The 16,917-nt window shown below is 40.4% G+C and overlaps 1 protein-coding gene across 2 annotated transcripts; it reads right to left on the minus strand.

The window, feature by feature from the left end:
• Positions 1-354: 354 nt before the first annotated feature.
• On the minus strand, positions 355-15,026 carry ttc14 (tetratricopeptide repeat domain 14). Of its 2 annotated transcripts, none has more exons than XM_026147140.2 (12): positions 14,434-15,026; positions 11,214-11,341; positions 10,886-11,085; positions 10,258-10,342; positions 9,753-9,882; positions 9,226-9,381; positions 9,014-9,085; positions 8,755-8,874; positions 8,104-8,226; positions 6,133-6,250; positions 2,151-2,257; positions 355-2,024 (listed from the first exon to the last, which is right to left on the minus strand). In XM_026147140.2, the coding sequence occupies exons 1-12, from the start codon at positions 14,565-14,567 to the stop codon at positions 1,052-1,054; spliced, it is 2,346 nt and encodes a 781-aa protein (XP_026002925.1). In that variant the 5' UTR covers positions 14,568-15,026; the 3' UTR covers positions 355-1,051. The 2 variants fall into 2 exon arrangements, with proteins under 2 accessions (XP_026002925.1, XP_080147684.1); XM_080291558.1 differs by having other exon boundaries at positions 14,816-14,997.
• Positions 15,027-16,917: the final 1,891 nt, after the last annotated feature.

Genomic DNA, 16,917 nt, shown 5'->3' on the forward strand with positions numbered 1-16,917 from the left:
TGACTTTAGATAGTGGTGTGATGTGTTGCATTTTCTGAGATTTTTTAAGCATATGTCAGAGGTTCTATTTGAGTGATTTCTTAATTCAATGGGCCTGGGTCATCTTTGTCCAATATTAAAATTTGTTTGGTGATCTGAAACATTACAGTGCAATAAATGTAGAAGGAAAAAAAACCATGAAGGGGGCAAATACTTTTCCACAACACTGCATCTAATTGATTATATCTGCACCTGATCTAATTTCTGTAACACAGTGCTCATCACTGTAGATAACATGCAGACATGTATTGGATTACAACTATAAAAAAAAAGAAGAAGAAGAAGAAGAAGAAAAGGACTTCAATGACTTGCAGGTTTGATATTTGAAATGCTTTACTGACTCAACTGACTTTGTTTTATTACAGGAGACAATTAGTCAGAATACAGCTGGAAGTTCTGCACTAAGTATAGTCTTAAGGATTGTTTGGACAGAGGTTTAACAAGCCACAGAAAGAATGTACAACATGGCACACAGCAGTAAATATAAGGCAGTCAACTTCTTTGACAGCAAAAAGAACGTCACAGAACAGATCATCAAGCTTACAGAGCAAAGTTATGCAACAGCTTGTCAAAATGTTCACTATTCTCTAAAGGCGATGCTTCTGAAGATAATGTAATAATATGGACTGAATCTGATATTCTCATGCTTAGATATGACATGTACTGTTTGCCAGTTTAAAAATATGAATTTACTGTAGCATTATTTTAAAGTGTTAAACCTGTTTGAACCCATCAAGGTGAACATTTCAGGACATTTTGACAAACAGTTACTAGGAAATTATTATAGGACTCCAGTCTGACATAGAGAATAACAACCTTTCAAAGTAAAACGGCTCATTTTCTGCAAAAAGACAAACTTTAAAAAAAAAAAAAAAAATAGCTGGTGACATTCAATGAGCAACAGATTTGGCCATAGATCAGGAGTATTGATGCAGTCCAGAGAGTAGTTTCATGGTACTAATATTACTTTCACCTTTTTTCCGAACACCTGTATGGATATCATACCCTCTTGTTATTTTTTTGGTTTCACTCCTTTTTCCTTCTCAAACTGAGCAATCTGGTTAAAAATATCCAACAGGTTTGCAGGGAGGTCCTTTTTGGCCCCCATGCTGCACTGCTCATTTTGATTTCCAGCACTTCCTTTTTTACTGTGTCCTTGATCTGGAATGGTACCTTCTTCCATTCGACTTTCCTTCTCTCTTTTCACCTGATCTGCTCCGTGAACTTCCAGCCTGCCTCTATTCTCTTCAAAGAGGTTCCTGGATGATGAGTCATTCCTGTTCTCTGGGTGTTTGGAAGTGGAATTTCCAGAATGCTCAGGTCGGTAACTAGATTTACGACCCGAATACTCCAACTCTCCTGACGAGCAGGATAATTTCCGCTTGGAATTTTCATCTAAACTACTTCTCCTTTTGGAGTCACTGCTTCTTCTGTCTTTCTTCCTGTCACCATCCCTACTTCTATTCCTCCTTTCTCTACTCCTGCTCCTAATCTTCTCTCTATCTGGGCTTCTGCTCAGGCTGCTCTTTGTTTTCTTCGTCCTGCTCTCCTCCCTGTCCCTTCCCTTTCTTTCTCTCTGTGAGGAGTCAGACTCTTCCTCTTCTGAAGCTGCTGACAGCGAGTACAGCTTGAAACTCTTTCTATCATCTGCATCCTTCCCTTCTACCTGCTCCTCGTCCCTCAATCCAAACCCCAGGCCTCCCACCTGGTTGAGAAAAGTAGCTGAGGTATTGGAAGGTGCGGGATACCACTCCACCTCGTCATCCTCCTCTTTCTCATTCCTATCTTTCTTACCCTCGTTGCTTCTCCTGCTCTCCTTTGAGGAGATCCTGCGATGGCGCTTGCTTCCACGCTCTGATTTCCTCCTTTTCTTTTTCTTCTTTTTAGACTGCCTGCGAGAGGACGATGATGATGTGGAGGAGGAGGATGTCCTTGAAGAAGTGGAGGATGAGGAGGAGGATGATCTCTTCCGTTTTTTCTTCATCCTGAAAAATAGAAGACATGTACTGATAATATTTTTCTGCTAAAACAGACAGGGTATTATGAGGCTGTCCTTAACAGAAGTGGCTTTTCTTTTAGCTTTAAGTAAATAAATCAATCGGTCAGCTTACCTCTTCTCCTCTTTTAAGATCTTACGTAATTTTTCAGCACTGCTCTGGCCACTCTTAGTTTTGACCTGTTCCTTAGCCAGTGCTTCCTCTCGCAGGCGAATCGATTTCTTTAGTCGCCGGGTGAGGCGAGGCAAGACGAGACATGACAATGGCAGGCAGCCAAAAGTCCACAGAAACATATTCAAAGACATACACGCCATGACCCAAAACCACACAAAAATCCCGAAACAACAATCATTCATTCATTCATTTATTCAGCCATTTGCATCAGAGCAAGTATGTATGGAGAGGGAAAGAAAAAAAATCAAGAGGTTTGTAGAGCATACATAACCGTCACAAACCAAACAGATCGCAGGAAGAGAAATGTGTGATGAGTTACAGATTTACCATAGAGAATGATGTGGTATGATCCCAGAGTGGGGGTAGATTTAAATTTTTTTTTAGATTGATGGAAGGACAGAGGTGCAAGCAGAGATGTGCAAAGAAACGGTATTAGTCCCAGAATTATGTGGAGAAGGTTTCAACATTACCGTATTTGAACCCGGGACACGGAACACAAGTATCCAGGAGAAGAGGAGTCATTGTTGCCATTGTGCAGATTATTCCCCCCCCCCACGAGGCAGGTGACAAGACCGCAGCAGTCAGAAGGTCAGAGGGCAGAGGGTCAGAGTCCAAGGGTTGCGAACACACACATACACACCAAAACAGTTCATCAGTATTACAAACCACAGTGCTCGGAGCAAAGTAGAAAAGCATTTTTTCTTTTTTAAATATAGCATTTTTTTGTTTTTTTTTTAAAGAAAACATTCCTACATGAATAATATGCACTTTAGAAATGTGCTCAAACTGGTTTCAACGCCATGGACAGCAGCTCATGTCTTTCTTCAGCACCCAGGCGTACCCACACACATTTACTGTTTATTGTTATACTCTTTGCTGTCTCACTCTCTCCTTCTGTGTGCGAATGTGTGTGTGAATGGGTGGATGACTTTGTATAGTGTAAAGTAGGGCTGGGCGATATGGCCTAAAATCCATATCGCGGTATAATTTGAAGCACGTGCGATAACGATATATATCGCGATATATTCTTTTCTTCTGTATACCGTATTTTCCACACTATAAGGCACACATAAAATCCTTTAATTTTCTCAAAAATCGAGAGTGTGCCTTATGTATGACCTACTGACCTCGAACCGATTTTGGCTGCAGAAATCTGTTAAAAAATGTTTTAGTACAACTTTTGTAAGCCACACTGCTTGATGGATTGTCAAGAGCATTACGGCTACCGTAGTGAGGAGCTTTGCGGAGTAATCTGGGTCCAAAACTCCGTCCGCTTCAGGTCCCAAAGTCAAACGAACACAGAGTTAAAAACAGTCTAAACTCTTTCATCTTTAATAAAATCATCAGCGTTGCTGCTTTACCAGGTGTAACAATTAAGTTTAACATCCAGGCATCCATGAAAACAGAAGTTATTAAATTCAACGGAGTTAGAAGTTAACAGGAAGTTAGCTCGCTAGTTTCCACCTAAACATGACATACCATGTTCTGAAACTAATTCAAACGTACAGCTCTGCTACCACTTCCAACATAAATGAAGAAAGAAAACTAAACAGCAGTGGTGTTTGCAGGGTTACTGAAGTTGGACTACCTGGTATATAATGTTGTGCTACCTGATTGCTAGCGACACAGCTATGTTAGCATAACATTAGCACAGTGAAGCTGGAGGATGAACGCCAACTTTTTTTTCCGCTCGATAAAAGTTAATGTGAGGGATTCTGGTGGTCAGGGACAAATGCAATCGCATAGCAGGATGCTATACACGGGCCAAACTTCAGTCAGAACAACTGAGATTATTCATCCACAATACGAGGTTAGTTATTAATATACTGCAACAACATGGGAACAGAACAGCTGCGAGAGAATTCAACATTAATAAATCAATGTTACGGAAGTGGAGGAAGCGCAGTTTTTGGCTTTCCCCATATTTCAAAAGTGCTTCATCTCTTTGCTATGACTGTCGCCGGGCATAATTTGCAGATGATAATGGTTGTAATGGCTGCAATGCTTTCGACCAAAACAGGCGCAGCTTGATGACGTCATCAACATGCGCTATCGCGATAGAGCGGTATAGTCAAAATCTCTATCGTTGGTCAAATTTATATCGTATTTTCTATCGTATATATCGTTTATATCGCCCACCCCTAGTGTAAAGCGCTTTGGGATCCTTAGGACCAAGTAAAGCGCTATACAAATACAGGCCATTTACCATTCTTTAGTCCCCCCCCCCACCCAAACAAAAAAAAAAAACAAAAGTCACACAACATGCCTCACCCTCATTTTTATCCCTAAATTTAAGGTTATTTTTACCTTTACCATCAAAGTTCATTGTCTTGCTATGCAAATTAAATGACTTGCTATGATTGTCAACAAACTGACAAGTTAGTCTTTTATAATGAGCCATTTCACTATTAAACATTTTATAAGGCAATCTATTATAAATCACCTTTATTAATGCATTTCTTACCAAAGACTTACCTTAGCCCTTTCAGTGTTGTGGCATACTACACCTTACATACAAAAGGCTTAAGTTAAAACTGCTGATAATCAAGTTAATAACTAGTAAACCTTTTTAAATTCATGTCCTATATTAAAAGTTACAGAGGTCAACACTGAACGAGTGTCAAAGGCCTGCATGTATAAAATTAACACTGTCGTGGTACAGGAGGTGTTCCTTATTTATTGAGCTGCTAAAGTTGTGCAAATGTTTAGTGTTTAATTAACAAGCCTCAGATTAACCACGAAATCCACTGCTTCATGTAAGACAATCTTATGATAATCTGTCAACAAAAGTCTTTTCACAGCAGCCATTCTAACACAAGGACACAGGGGGAGTAACAATGATTAGGGGAAATACCTGCATATAACACAGCCTTCATTAATATTACTACAAACACCCGTTTTTACCAACTACTTCAAATTGACCTGTCAAGTTTCCACTAATGCTGTAATATTCACAGTTCTTTCTTCAGTCTTTGAATGTAATACATTTTCATAAAGTTGATGGGAGTGAAAAGCACAGCCCAACCAATAGAGGATTTTCCAGACTAATATTTGGGGATTTAAAAATCTAATATATTGGACAGTTTTTTGTTTTTTCAGTTACATAAAACAAACAGATTTCCCTCACATTTTTCTATGTAAAGTTATTTGTGTAAAAACAACCTCAGCAATTCTTTTGCTTCCAGTTTTCACTTCTTCTCTTCCCTTGTCAGTGCGGATATAGAGGTTTTTTCACCTATTGTTCAGGATATCATTTAATACTAGCAGCTACGTGCACTGCCACAGCAAACAGAAAGGGATGTGGCTGTCAGTGGCATTCCCAGCGTAGGACAAAGCAACCAATGCAGCAGGTATACCGAGGGCTTAAAACTGACTCTTTTTTTAACTGAATTCTACTGTGATCATGTGCGTAAACACTCCAAAAGGCCTCTTTTGAGCAAGGAAAAATTCTTACTGCTATCAGAAATATCTGGATCTGTAGCTGCTTAGTCCCCAGTGGTCACCGGTTAGCTGCTAACTTTAGTGTGCCTGTTTTCTCGTGGTCAGTACACAGAGCCACACATATTTGTTAAAAAAAACATGTTAAACATATGTAAGCAGAGCACACATAAATACAGTTCTGGGAACTTGTCAACTAATTTTACAAGAAACTAATCTGTCCTCATACCAACCCTTTCTCTGTGTTGTCAGAGCAACAAGCAGCTGCTCATTTTTTCCACCTTTTTTATTAATTTTTCTGAAGTCACACAGAAATAACACCATTTTAAAATTAAACTTTGATGGGACCATTATTTCTGTATCTGCTTTAATAGTTAAGCCTAAAATACACACACTGCATACCTGACAACTTTTTTGAACCCCTCAGGCACGCGTGCATGTGTGTGTGTGTATGCATGTGTGTGTGTATGTTGTGTCCGCTCACCTGTATAGTGTCTGTGATCTTGTGCAGGGCTTCCTGTGCCTCAGGGTTTGAGCCATCTAAAGCTAGAGCTCTTCTGTACAATCCCTCAGCTGTTACTAGCTTTTCCTGTTCCTCAAGCCTGCAAGCACAAACAAACATCCTTTGAGTAAATGATAATGAGAGATGAGATGAGATGAGATGAGATAGCCTTGAGATGGTCTTTTGCCCACAACCAAGATGACAGACCTTGCCGACCATACATACAATACAAACATCACATTGGGGAGACAGGTCAGGCCAGGTAGCGAGGAAAAAAAACATTGAAATGTGCAACACAAAAGGATAATACAGGAATGCACAGGTATCAACACACCATAACACAATAAACACAGACAAGCAACATGGGAAAGAGTTCCAGTGTGTACATCTGATCTGGGACCGCTACAATCTTTCGACTGCGCCTCCAGCTGACCCGATGTCCACATCATGGGGGAGGTAAGCGTTGGAGGTGGCGTTGGATCCGGGGTAGGGAGGGTGATGCGTCAGTGAGTGCTTATCAGTATCAGTATATGTATGTGTGCATGTCAATAGTTCAGCTGAGACAGTGTCCTTCGCCCTGCCAGGCTAAGTAAACAGTCTTCCAGTCAACCCAGGTGGCCTTGTAGGGAATGGGAAGGAACAGACTCAACACAGTCGTTATCAGGGAGTTGTGGGGTAGCCGGGTTATGATGGTAATTGAGAATTTCAAGCTGTTTTTTAACACTCCGACACTGGTCTCTCAATCTCCCGTTAATAGCTGCGAGCTTCTCCGTGATGTTATTAGCCGTCGATTCTGTGGTCTTGTCACTCTTTTTGCTCACATAGCAGATTCTGAGACCTCACGAGCGCAGCCAACTGATCCGAGGTGTAATCCAGCTCCGCCCAGAGATGTTGTTCTGAGTTGATTCTTTCCTGATGTAATCCAACATACATACGTTCAAAGGTGTTATTCTGAGCATTCACTGCAGTCGTAAGCGCCTCCAAGCTCTTAACCATGCTGCCTTCAGTGAGCCCTTTCTGAGAAGTCGCACCTGTCGTTCCAATCCCAGCGGGCAGCCTTGTGGAGGTTTGAACAGCCGGTTCCGCTCTCTTAATTCTCCGATAAGCCCGGGCCAAGCCAGCTCCGATCAGCAAGAACCCTGTTATCATGGTTCTGAATAGGTAGATATCTTCAGCGTCCTCGATCGACAGTCCCGCCAGGCACACGATCCTCTGCCACCCGTCCATCGTGTATCCGGCAGGGAAAGTCCCTCCAGGGCACTCGGGTTCTCCCGAGCCTCTCGTTAAAGGGTGTCAATAGCATTCAGAGACCAGTTGATCAAATCCATAATTCTCTTTTAGGTTTTAGACACAGACTGTGAGAGAGTGTTCCAGGGAAAGTAATACAAAAAAGACACGAGACTAGACAAGGACATAAGAACTAGCAGGGACGATAAGGGAGAGGAGAAAAAGTGCGTCCGCCTCCTCCGAGAGCCAAAGAAAAATAATACATGTTATTTACATGTTTCTCCCTTTTTCACGGGAACAAAGCAGCTGAGCTGATGCTCGCTCACCTGTTTCAGAATAGCCTGTGAACCTTTTTCTAACTTCGTCCTTCTATGCAGCTTCTATTCATAAACACTAGCAGTGCACCATAATCAGGCTGTGAAATGGTTAAACAGGGAAAAAGGAGCAGGCCAGAGAAAGCTTCGTTTCCTCCTTGGGAAAAATCAAAGTTGTTCTGTCTGTAGTTACCTTGCACATTGCTCTTCATACCTGGATTTAAAATCAATAGTATTTGCATACTGACATATCAGGCCCATTGTGCACTGTAACAAGAAAAAGGTGGTGGAGCTGGCAGCTTCTCATTAACATTCTTAAACTTCTCTCTGATCTGAGTCTTTCAACTAGTAGATCACGACTGAACTGTAAGCTCTCATTTCACATCTGCCTACTAAGTGAAGCAGTACTTACTGTTTTCCTCTCTCCACTAGTGTCTGACACAGATACTTCTTGGCGTTGCGGTGATCAGGACAGTTCTCCAGAGCTCGTTCAAAATCTGTTATTGCCTTCATGATGCTGCCTTTGTTAGCATACCTGTGTACAAAGTGAAAGAATCAGAATCAGAATCAGAAACTTTATTGTCATTGTCATGAGAACAACGAAATTAAGAATGGTCCCCGATCATTGCATCATCCCTAGCAATATCAAAATATAAATAAAACAATAAAATTCAATAAAGCACAAAAAAGACGATAAGATTGATCTCATTTTCAGGACTATGCCAGGTTTCGGTAACAAGTGTCATGTGTGTTTATCAGGTACTAAGCCAAAAGCAACTTTTCATTCCAAAGAGCTACGACAATAGTACAGGACCATGTGTGGTGTCTTAATTACTGTTCCTCATTCCATTCTGGTATGGGAAATGGTATGAGGAAACTTACCAAAGTCGTTTAAAATGTCTTGATGCATCCAATAAATAAACTATTGTAAACACTGTATATATTTCTTGTAATTTAAACCAGTTAGGTGTTTACAGGGTCATGAAAGACGAGGGAATATCTCAAACAAGGACAGAATTATACAAACAACAGTTCTCATCATTTGAACTGAAAGCAGACTCACAGAGCTCCACGTGCCACCAGTGCTTCTACATTACTAATGTCTATTTCCAAGGCTTTGTTGTATTCATTCATGGCTTCCACATGGCGACCATGTTTGAAGTGGTCCACCCCTGCACGGACACTTGAAAAACACACAAGCAAATACAAGTCAGGTTTGTATTATTGTGAAGTCTAAGCCAGGGGGAATAAGTGGTCCAAAAACAAAATGATGCAACATCCCATCCATTTTCTGTGGTCAAAGTTGATAGCTAATACATTACCACTTTAAGGCCCAGGATGCAGACTGTTTCTTCCTGATTGCAGAAGCAAAATCCTCTGCTTGGAAAAGTTTACTGTGGCGAAAAGAACCACAGACACCACACTATTTAACAGCCTTGCTAGATGTCCAAACTTCCATTATTGCATGAATCTGCTTGCAAATTTGTATGAAATTAGGGGAATTACTGTGTAATCGCACCAACTAAAAGTTTACCTCTGCAGTCCACGCATCATTGACGGTGGGTGGGTATCACTAATTCCCACCTTTTCCAGCAAGTAGTCCACTACAGAGGGGTTGTGGTATCCATGACAACCTGTCAGTATACGCTCATATGTCTCACTGGAGTCAGTGGCTGCCTGAACACTACGACTAAGGAGAGAGCAGTCACTGCAACCACACGTTAATGCATTAATACATATTTATATCAGATTAAGCTTTTATATTAAAGCTCAGGCTACATATCAGCCCGCTCATTTGTGTAACAAAATACATCATATTCTTGAAAAAAAGCATGAATATAAAAAAGAAAAATTCAATCACCAAACTTTACATTTTACATGAGCAGTGACTGCGAATACAGATGGTCTGCTGCAGCTACAATCAACTGAAGCTTGATATGAAACACTAGTTCAAATGCTTGTGTGACATTTCTTAGTGCAATGCTATGCAACAGTATTCACTCGAACTAGCTAAGCAGGTTTGTTTTTCTTCTTTCAGCAATCCGTGTTGTGTTTCTTTACCTGTAATGAACAGGCAGCTCCTCCTTGGTAATGACACCAAGTTTGATGTGCTCCAAGCTCGGAGAAAGACAGGCCTGATGGAGCGACACTGTGATTTTCTCCTGGTAGCGATCAATATCTTTCACTCCAGCTACAGAATAAGAAAAGATCAGACCATCATTCTTTACATATCCCATTACAGTACTGCGAAGCAGCACTATGGAGTTCAAAAAGCAGCAAGCATTTCTATGATTATAACTGCACTGCAAACCTGAAAATTAAAATAGGATAAAAGACTAAAACTTTAAGATATAGGTTGTGTTGAGATACAAAAAAGCCTCAAATGGAAAAAGATACTATCATAGGCCAATTTTCCGTGGAATGAAGGTATTAGCTAGATTAATATACTTTATGCAGGTTTTGTCTGTCTGATAAATCTATTGTTATAAAATGTTTTAAAGGCTCCTGAAAAGAACTGCAGTATATGATTCTGGACCTCAGTGTTCTGGTTGTGTTAGACACAAACCTCTGATGAAGTCCCCAATCTGGTAGTACGCCAGGGGATCATCATGGCTGCCAGTGGAGGGAATTTCTCTGACATGACACAGAGCCTGAAGGGTGAAGAAAGATGTGCCTTTATGAAACAATAGTAAAATGCAAGGTGGATGGCCGATTTAGTTCAGGTGGACAGAACAGCAAATTTAATTACACAACATTTGCACCATTTACAGTCTGACAACAGAAACTCTCCAAGCAGCTTTCTGTTGAGGAATTTTTTCACTTGTAATACCTCAGTTGAGGTGGCTTGATGACAAATATGCAGGTGGTTTTTTTTTACAACAGACATGAAGATGAAAAGCAGAACTCTTTTGGAACTGCCACTCCTGTACGTCCCGTAAAGCACAAGACTAAATGACGATTACAGCACAGATATCATCACATGGACTCATAACATGAATTTTAAGCATGACTGTATTCTTATGTAAACTCCACGCAAAGAAAGAACTGGCAGTCACTCGGGTATTCCCAGAGCTACACAGCCGGTTTTTCATCAACAACTAGCCAACAGTCCCAAATTTTCAGCTTCTACAGTGATGATTTATGACATAACTCAATGACATTCAAAAGGAACTGAACTGAACTTGTTGACCTACCGACAACTCTAAGTCCTCAATGTCTCTTTTCAGACCTCCTGCTGTGCAAAACAGAGTGAGAAAGAAGCCGTATTCTCTAATGTTGTTGATCCTCCCCACCACAATGTCTCCTCTTTCCAAATCCCGGTAAATCATGGATCGCCTCTCCTCATACGACACCTCCATGAATACCTCCATCGGTGGCATGACTGCATAGGGCTCTGAAAGAGCGAAGACAGATCTGATGCAGTGTGTCACAAAATACAGACACTTTTCTCAACATCAGATAGGGCCTATGTGCAAGTCATACTCATCTTCATTTACACGCACAAGAATGAACAACACACACCTACAGCCTCCTCCTCCTCGTGCTCCTCTCCTCGAAGACCAGCGGTTCTCCATACTGGACTGAACAGGATGTCAGCCTTCCTGGCAATGAACTGCTCCACAAGTGGGTTGCTCTGCTCTTCACACCTACTGCACAGAACAACAACAAAAGAAAGATCAGTAAGATCAGCTGGACTGAATTCACCTATGACAAACTAATTCTTGTATAATGGTGCAAAGGAAAATGAAGTAATGCAACAGAAAAAGGTTGAATTAATACACACTCCTGCTCTTTGTTCACAGACCTTCATTGAGAGTTATTGTATTACACTACTGATTTTTATTCTACAATGACAGCTGCAGTAGCTAGTCAAAAACTAGGGCTGAACGATATATCGCATTTGCGATAATATCGCGACATGATCAAGTGCAATTTTCTAACTGCAAAGGCTGCGATTATACTCTGGACATGTCCAAATTCATGGGCTGCATCCTCCTGAGGCCGCATTTGTAGACCGATTACGTCACAGCGACGCGCCGAAGGCTGTCCAAATTACTACCATATCCCAGAATTCATAGCGCGGCCCAGCCAAACTCCAGTTTCCAGCAATGGTGGCCGCTACTAAGTTTTAAAATTACTCATACTAATCTTTCTGGGTCACAAAATAAACTTTTAACATATTTTCAGGCGAGAAAGTAGTTGTGTAAACATCAAATATCTGCTCGGTTTATCAAGATATCCCATATTTGCAAAAGTGCTTCGACGTTTTCAGAGGCGTCTGCTACCCACCAGCTCGACAGCTAGCCGGGAGCTCGAGGGTTACTGATGCGGCCGAGAACGGCACAACTCCCGGCACATCATTTTCAGATCACCGCGGAGTTTCGCTGCTCGGGTTAAACGTAATATATAAGTCACTTAGACAACCTAAAAATGTTATTGTTGGGCTTTTTTCAGTGTTTTGTTTGTTCGTGAGTAAATCGGTTTGGCTGAGATTAAAGTTATTAGATTAGATAAAATAAAACTTTATTAATCCCCCGGGTGGGTTCCTCCTTGGTTTTCACACAGCTGACTAAACGTCAAACAGAAAACTTATTAAACAGAAGTATGAGACAGTCGAGAATTTACACCAGTGTCTGGTTATATTTTAGATAGCAAGAAGCAGACGGCCGAGTTTATTAAACTCCACCGAGACAGCGGTGACGCTAATCAGAAGGCTAGACCGTCCAATTTCACGCCTTTAAACTTTAAAGGCGTGTTTGTGTGTGTGTTTATACAATTGCTATTATGTTTGCACTTTATGTGTAATGTTACTGACTGCAGAGATCAGTAAGATGTGTGTATTTTTTATTTATTAGTTTTATTTATTTAATATTATTTTTTAATTGAATGACTGTCTAGTAGTTCACAGATGTCGAAAAACTGAGTGTGGTAAAGCCACTGATTTTTTTTTATGTATATTTCTGCAATCTGCACATTGTACTGACTTTCATTTTAATGTTTACACCAGGGTTCCTTGCCAGCACTTTATGCTCAGATGTTTGTAAGCTAAAAATAAACTATTGTGTATGTTCAAATATACTGTTGTGATTGAAGAAGTTAAATAAAAATGTCAGTCATCAATTCATGCATCACCTCATGTCATCATAACAGAGGTCTGTCTTCCAGGAAAGAACAGTTTAAAATTAATGTAATATAGTATTGGCCATACTATATGATGTATTGCTTGTCTTTGTTTAATAATACAGAAGACAAAGACCTTAAAAAATAATCGCATATCGCATCGCAATCGCAATATTGGGGCAAAAAAAAATCGCAATTAGATTATTTTCCATAATCGTTCAGCCCTATCAAAAACCGATGCGTACTTTTTGCACCTCTTTTCATACAATGGTATTTTAGTTTAACTACACCATTCACAAATGATTGGGGGGAAAAACATGTGTGGAAACAACATATGCTTACATGGACAAAAGTAGTGCGCCACTGACACATGACACCTACAGGTGTTGCTCGGCCATGGAAACCCATGCCATGAAGCTCATGGTGTGCCTTTCATGTACTGATGTTAATGTCAGAGACTTGGAACCCTGCAGTAATCAGGTCAGCAGAGTGTTGGGGATTTTTTTTTTTGACACAGTGTGCCTCAGCAATTGATGAGCAGCTGATCACAGAATACTCAGGAGCAGTGTGGGGCTCACAGCTCATCCAGTAAAGTCCCTGTGCCCCCTAAGCTGAATTATACTGATATACTTCAACTATAAGTTTTAGTAAGTCATACAATTTGTTATTAACAAACTTCCACAAAGTTCCACATCGCTGGTAAGTGTTACTGCACTGCATGCCCAGTTTAATTAATGGTTTCACATGAATTTAGTTCTTCTGCATCAATCACTGCACCCAGCACAACTGCAAACAGAGTGGAGGGGCTGCTGCAGGTCAGACTTTCTTGATTTGAAATGTAAAAGAGGTCATTCATCACTTTGTGCAGCTACATTTATAGCACGTATTTTTGCAATTTTATATCTGTGGCTGCATTTCTTTATTAGTGTACATTGCATGTATAGTTCTAAATATTGATAGTGTGTTTTTTATTGCAATTGCAAAGTGACTTGACTCGATGGCTGCCTGTCAAAGTTTGTTGCCTGTCTAGTTCATATGGTCTGCTTCCTACCTAACCTGGGAGTGAAGACATTTTATAAACTGATTTGCTGCAGGAGTGGCATGGTCTTGCAGTACCCCACATGTGTTCAGTGAGCTCCCTATAATGACTCATTCTTTCACAAATGTCTGTAAAGTCAGACTGCATGTCTAGGTGCCTGATTTTAGACATCTCTGGCAATGGAACTGAAAATACCTAAATTCAAAAGCTGTTAGGTGTGGTGAAGTCCTTTTCTGCATATTTCTTGTGCAATTTAATTATAAGTCATTTTAAATCCAGAGAATTTTCGAGCAAAAGTTGCAAATTCCTCATTAGCGTCACCATTTCTAGGCAGATGTCAGCTTATGAACTGAAAATCTGCTGGACGAGCAATAGGAGATTTAAACAGTAAAATTATACTGGCGATAAGACTGTGATATTCACTCATCTTTGTTTTCAGAGCGTTTAATTCACAACCTATATGCAATATCATCTTTGTCTAACACTTTAAGAGAAAATAATGATGCGCTAGCATTTTGTCTGTACTTATGACTTTTGGCATTCTGCAGCTGCCTGCCGTGGTACTCATAAACTCAGACATACCTCTCATACGTGGCTTTGCAGAGGTCAGACACCACCGCTTGGAAGTCTGGATTTTCCGTTTGTTCACATTTCAGCGTATTGAACAGGGATTGTCCATGATACGTCAGACATTGCCTCAACAAGTCTCTGTCCATTCTCTGCTTTTACGGGACTGAACTCACATTATTGTACGAGTCAAAAAATACCGAAGCGGCCGAGCACTCTTTTAGCGATGCCCATGCCAGCACAATTTAGAGCTTACCTTGAGGTTGAGACAGTACTGCAATTTTTTCCAAGATTAAAAAACGCTTAATTATTTGCAAAAAAGACTGAGAAGTCCACTTTAATGTATGTAAGTTAGATAACAACCAATCTCTGTTGTTTAGCTAGCTAGCAAACCCACCAGCAAAAAGCCGCACTAACACTGTTTCCGCAGTTTGTTTGTCTTCATAAAAAGCCCCAATATTGCGGCACTGCACATACACGGACTAGGTGTTCATGCAACACAAGGAAAATTGTTGTTTTAGCTATTCAAAGTTTAGCTAATGCTGAAAAAAATTCACTAGTAAGCCAGGAGTCATGGACAAATGAGCATGCGCCGTGTGTGTCACACTGAAACAGTCGGGAGAAACAAGAACCACATGGGAACGATGGCGATAACTGCTATTTAGTTCGTGTTTATATTTACCGCTTAACGCAAATTTTATTTTGCCCCTATTTGTAATAGTCTTTGAACATTCAGCTTTCTTTTTTATGGATATTTTGATTTCTTATGCAGAATAATTCATTTGACCCCTGATTTAATGTGAGCCTTGTGTACTTCAAGCAAGAAAAGGTTGATTTTATTGCCCAATCCATTTTTTTTTTAAATTTCACTAACTTCTAAAGAGTTTGGTGTATACAGGGTTTTCAAAATAAATAAAGTAACTATACCCAGCATGGAAAAATTTCTGTGTTCCCCAATGACATATATAGGAACAGAGGTGTCTTAGCTGTGAATTGCTGAACAGAATGTTGGAGAATAACAGGACCCCTGAGGAATGAAAGACTTTCAGAAATCCCTGTCTGTGAGCACAGTTCCCCATGTCTGTGAATGTATGTTAAATGTCTACCATGTGCAAAACAATAGAACAGGTTAACATTATCCAGAAATGCTGTTGCATTCTATGCATTCTCTGTTGCATTCAAAGGTCATTTAAAATGGACTAATGTAAAATTGAAAACTGACCTGTACTCAGTGACTGGTAAACTGATCCTGGATCCAGTAAAACAGCCACAGACCATCACACTCTCTCCTCTATGTTTGACAGTTGATGCCACACATTGTAGAATCATCCTTTCGCCTGCTTGGCGGAGTACAGAGATCCAGCGCGATGAACCAAAAATTTCAAATTTTGATTCATCAATAATAATACCTTTTTCCAGCCTTCAGTAGTCCAGTGGCGGTGTTTCATGGCCATTGTCTTATTGTGACATCTTAGCAATGGCTTTTTTGCTGCAACTCGCCCTATCAAACCTGCAGCTCAAAGTCTTCACTCTCTTCACAGTTGAAACTGAGACTTGCTTACTACAACCACTATTAAGCTGTGCCTGAAGCTGTTGTCCTGTGAGCAGCCTATCATGCAAGCTGTTACCTCTCAGAAAATTGTCCTCGAATCAGTTGCGGCTTTGGGTCTTCCAGACCTCTTCCTGTCAGAGTTTTCCCCAGTTTCGGAGTGCCTTTTGATGGTGAAGGAAACTGTAGTCACTGACACCCTGAGTTTCTTTGAAATTTCTCTGTAGGAAAGACCTACATTTTTAAGTGTCATGATAGTCTGTCTCTCTTCCATTATTAACTGCCCTTTTCCCACCATTTTTGTAGCGACACACTACTTTGTGCAGTACAGTACTATTCAACCTTCATTGCTGCATAAAACCTTGAAATTGTTAGCCCATTTTGTTTTACCTGTAAAAGGTCTTTTTGTATAATTTTAAAATGTACATTATTTTTCAGTTTTGGGTAACCTAACATTTTTTTAATCTCTGGCAGTTAACTACTTAACCTTGTACCATTTCAAGCTATTCATTGGACTTGGATTACTTAAATTGCAATAAATAACTGGAAAGATTAGGGTGTTCTAAAACTTTTGACCAGTATATATTGTGGCGGACCACCAGGTGACTCCACTCACAGATTTGGGCGCTTTTTGGATGTGGAGTTCTGGTGAATCCAGTAATAAAGTTGGAGTGAGACACTGAGACCTCTCCTGTCGTCTTTACGTGCCTCCACACTGGAAAAGCATACCAGCTCTCATTTTCACACCTTAGTCAGGACATTGAATGGGCATAATGCTTTCCCTAGCCCCTTACAATAACATTAACCATCAGAAATTATTGCCTAACCTTCATACTTACCTTAAACCTATATAACCTTGTAACCCTAAAACAGCCACACACACACACACACACACACACACACACACACACACACACACACACACACACACACACACACACACACACACA

Source organism: Astatotilapia calliptera, chromosome 17 (assembly GCF_964374335.1).
Source record: "Astatotilapia calliptera chromosome 17, fAstCal68.1, whole genome shotgun sequence".
In the NCBI taxonomy this organism is placed as follows: domain Eukaryota; kingdom Metazoa; phylum Chordata; class Actinopteri; order Cichliformes; family Cichlidae; genus Astatotilapia; species Astatotilapia calliptera.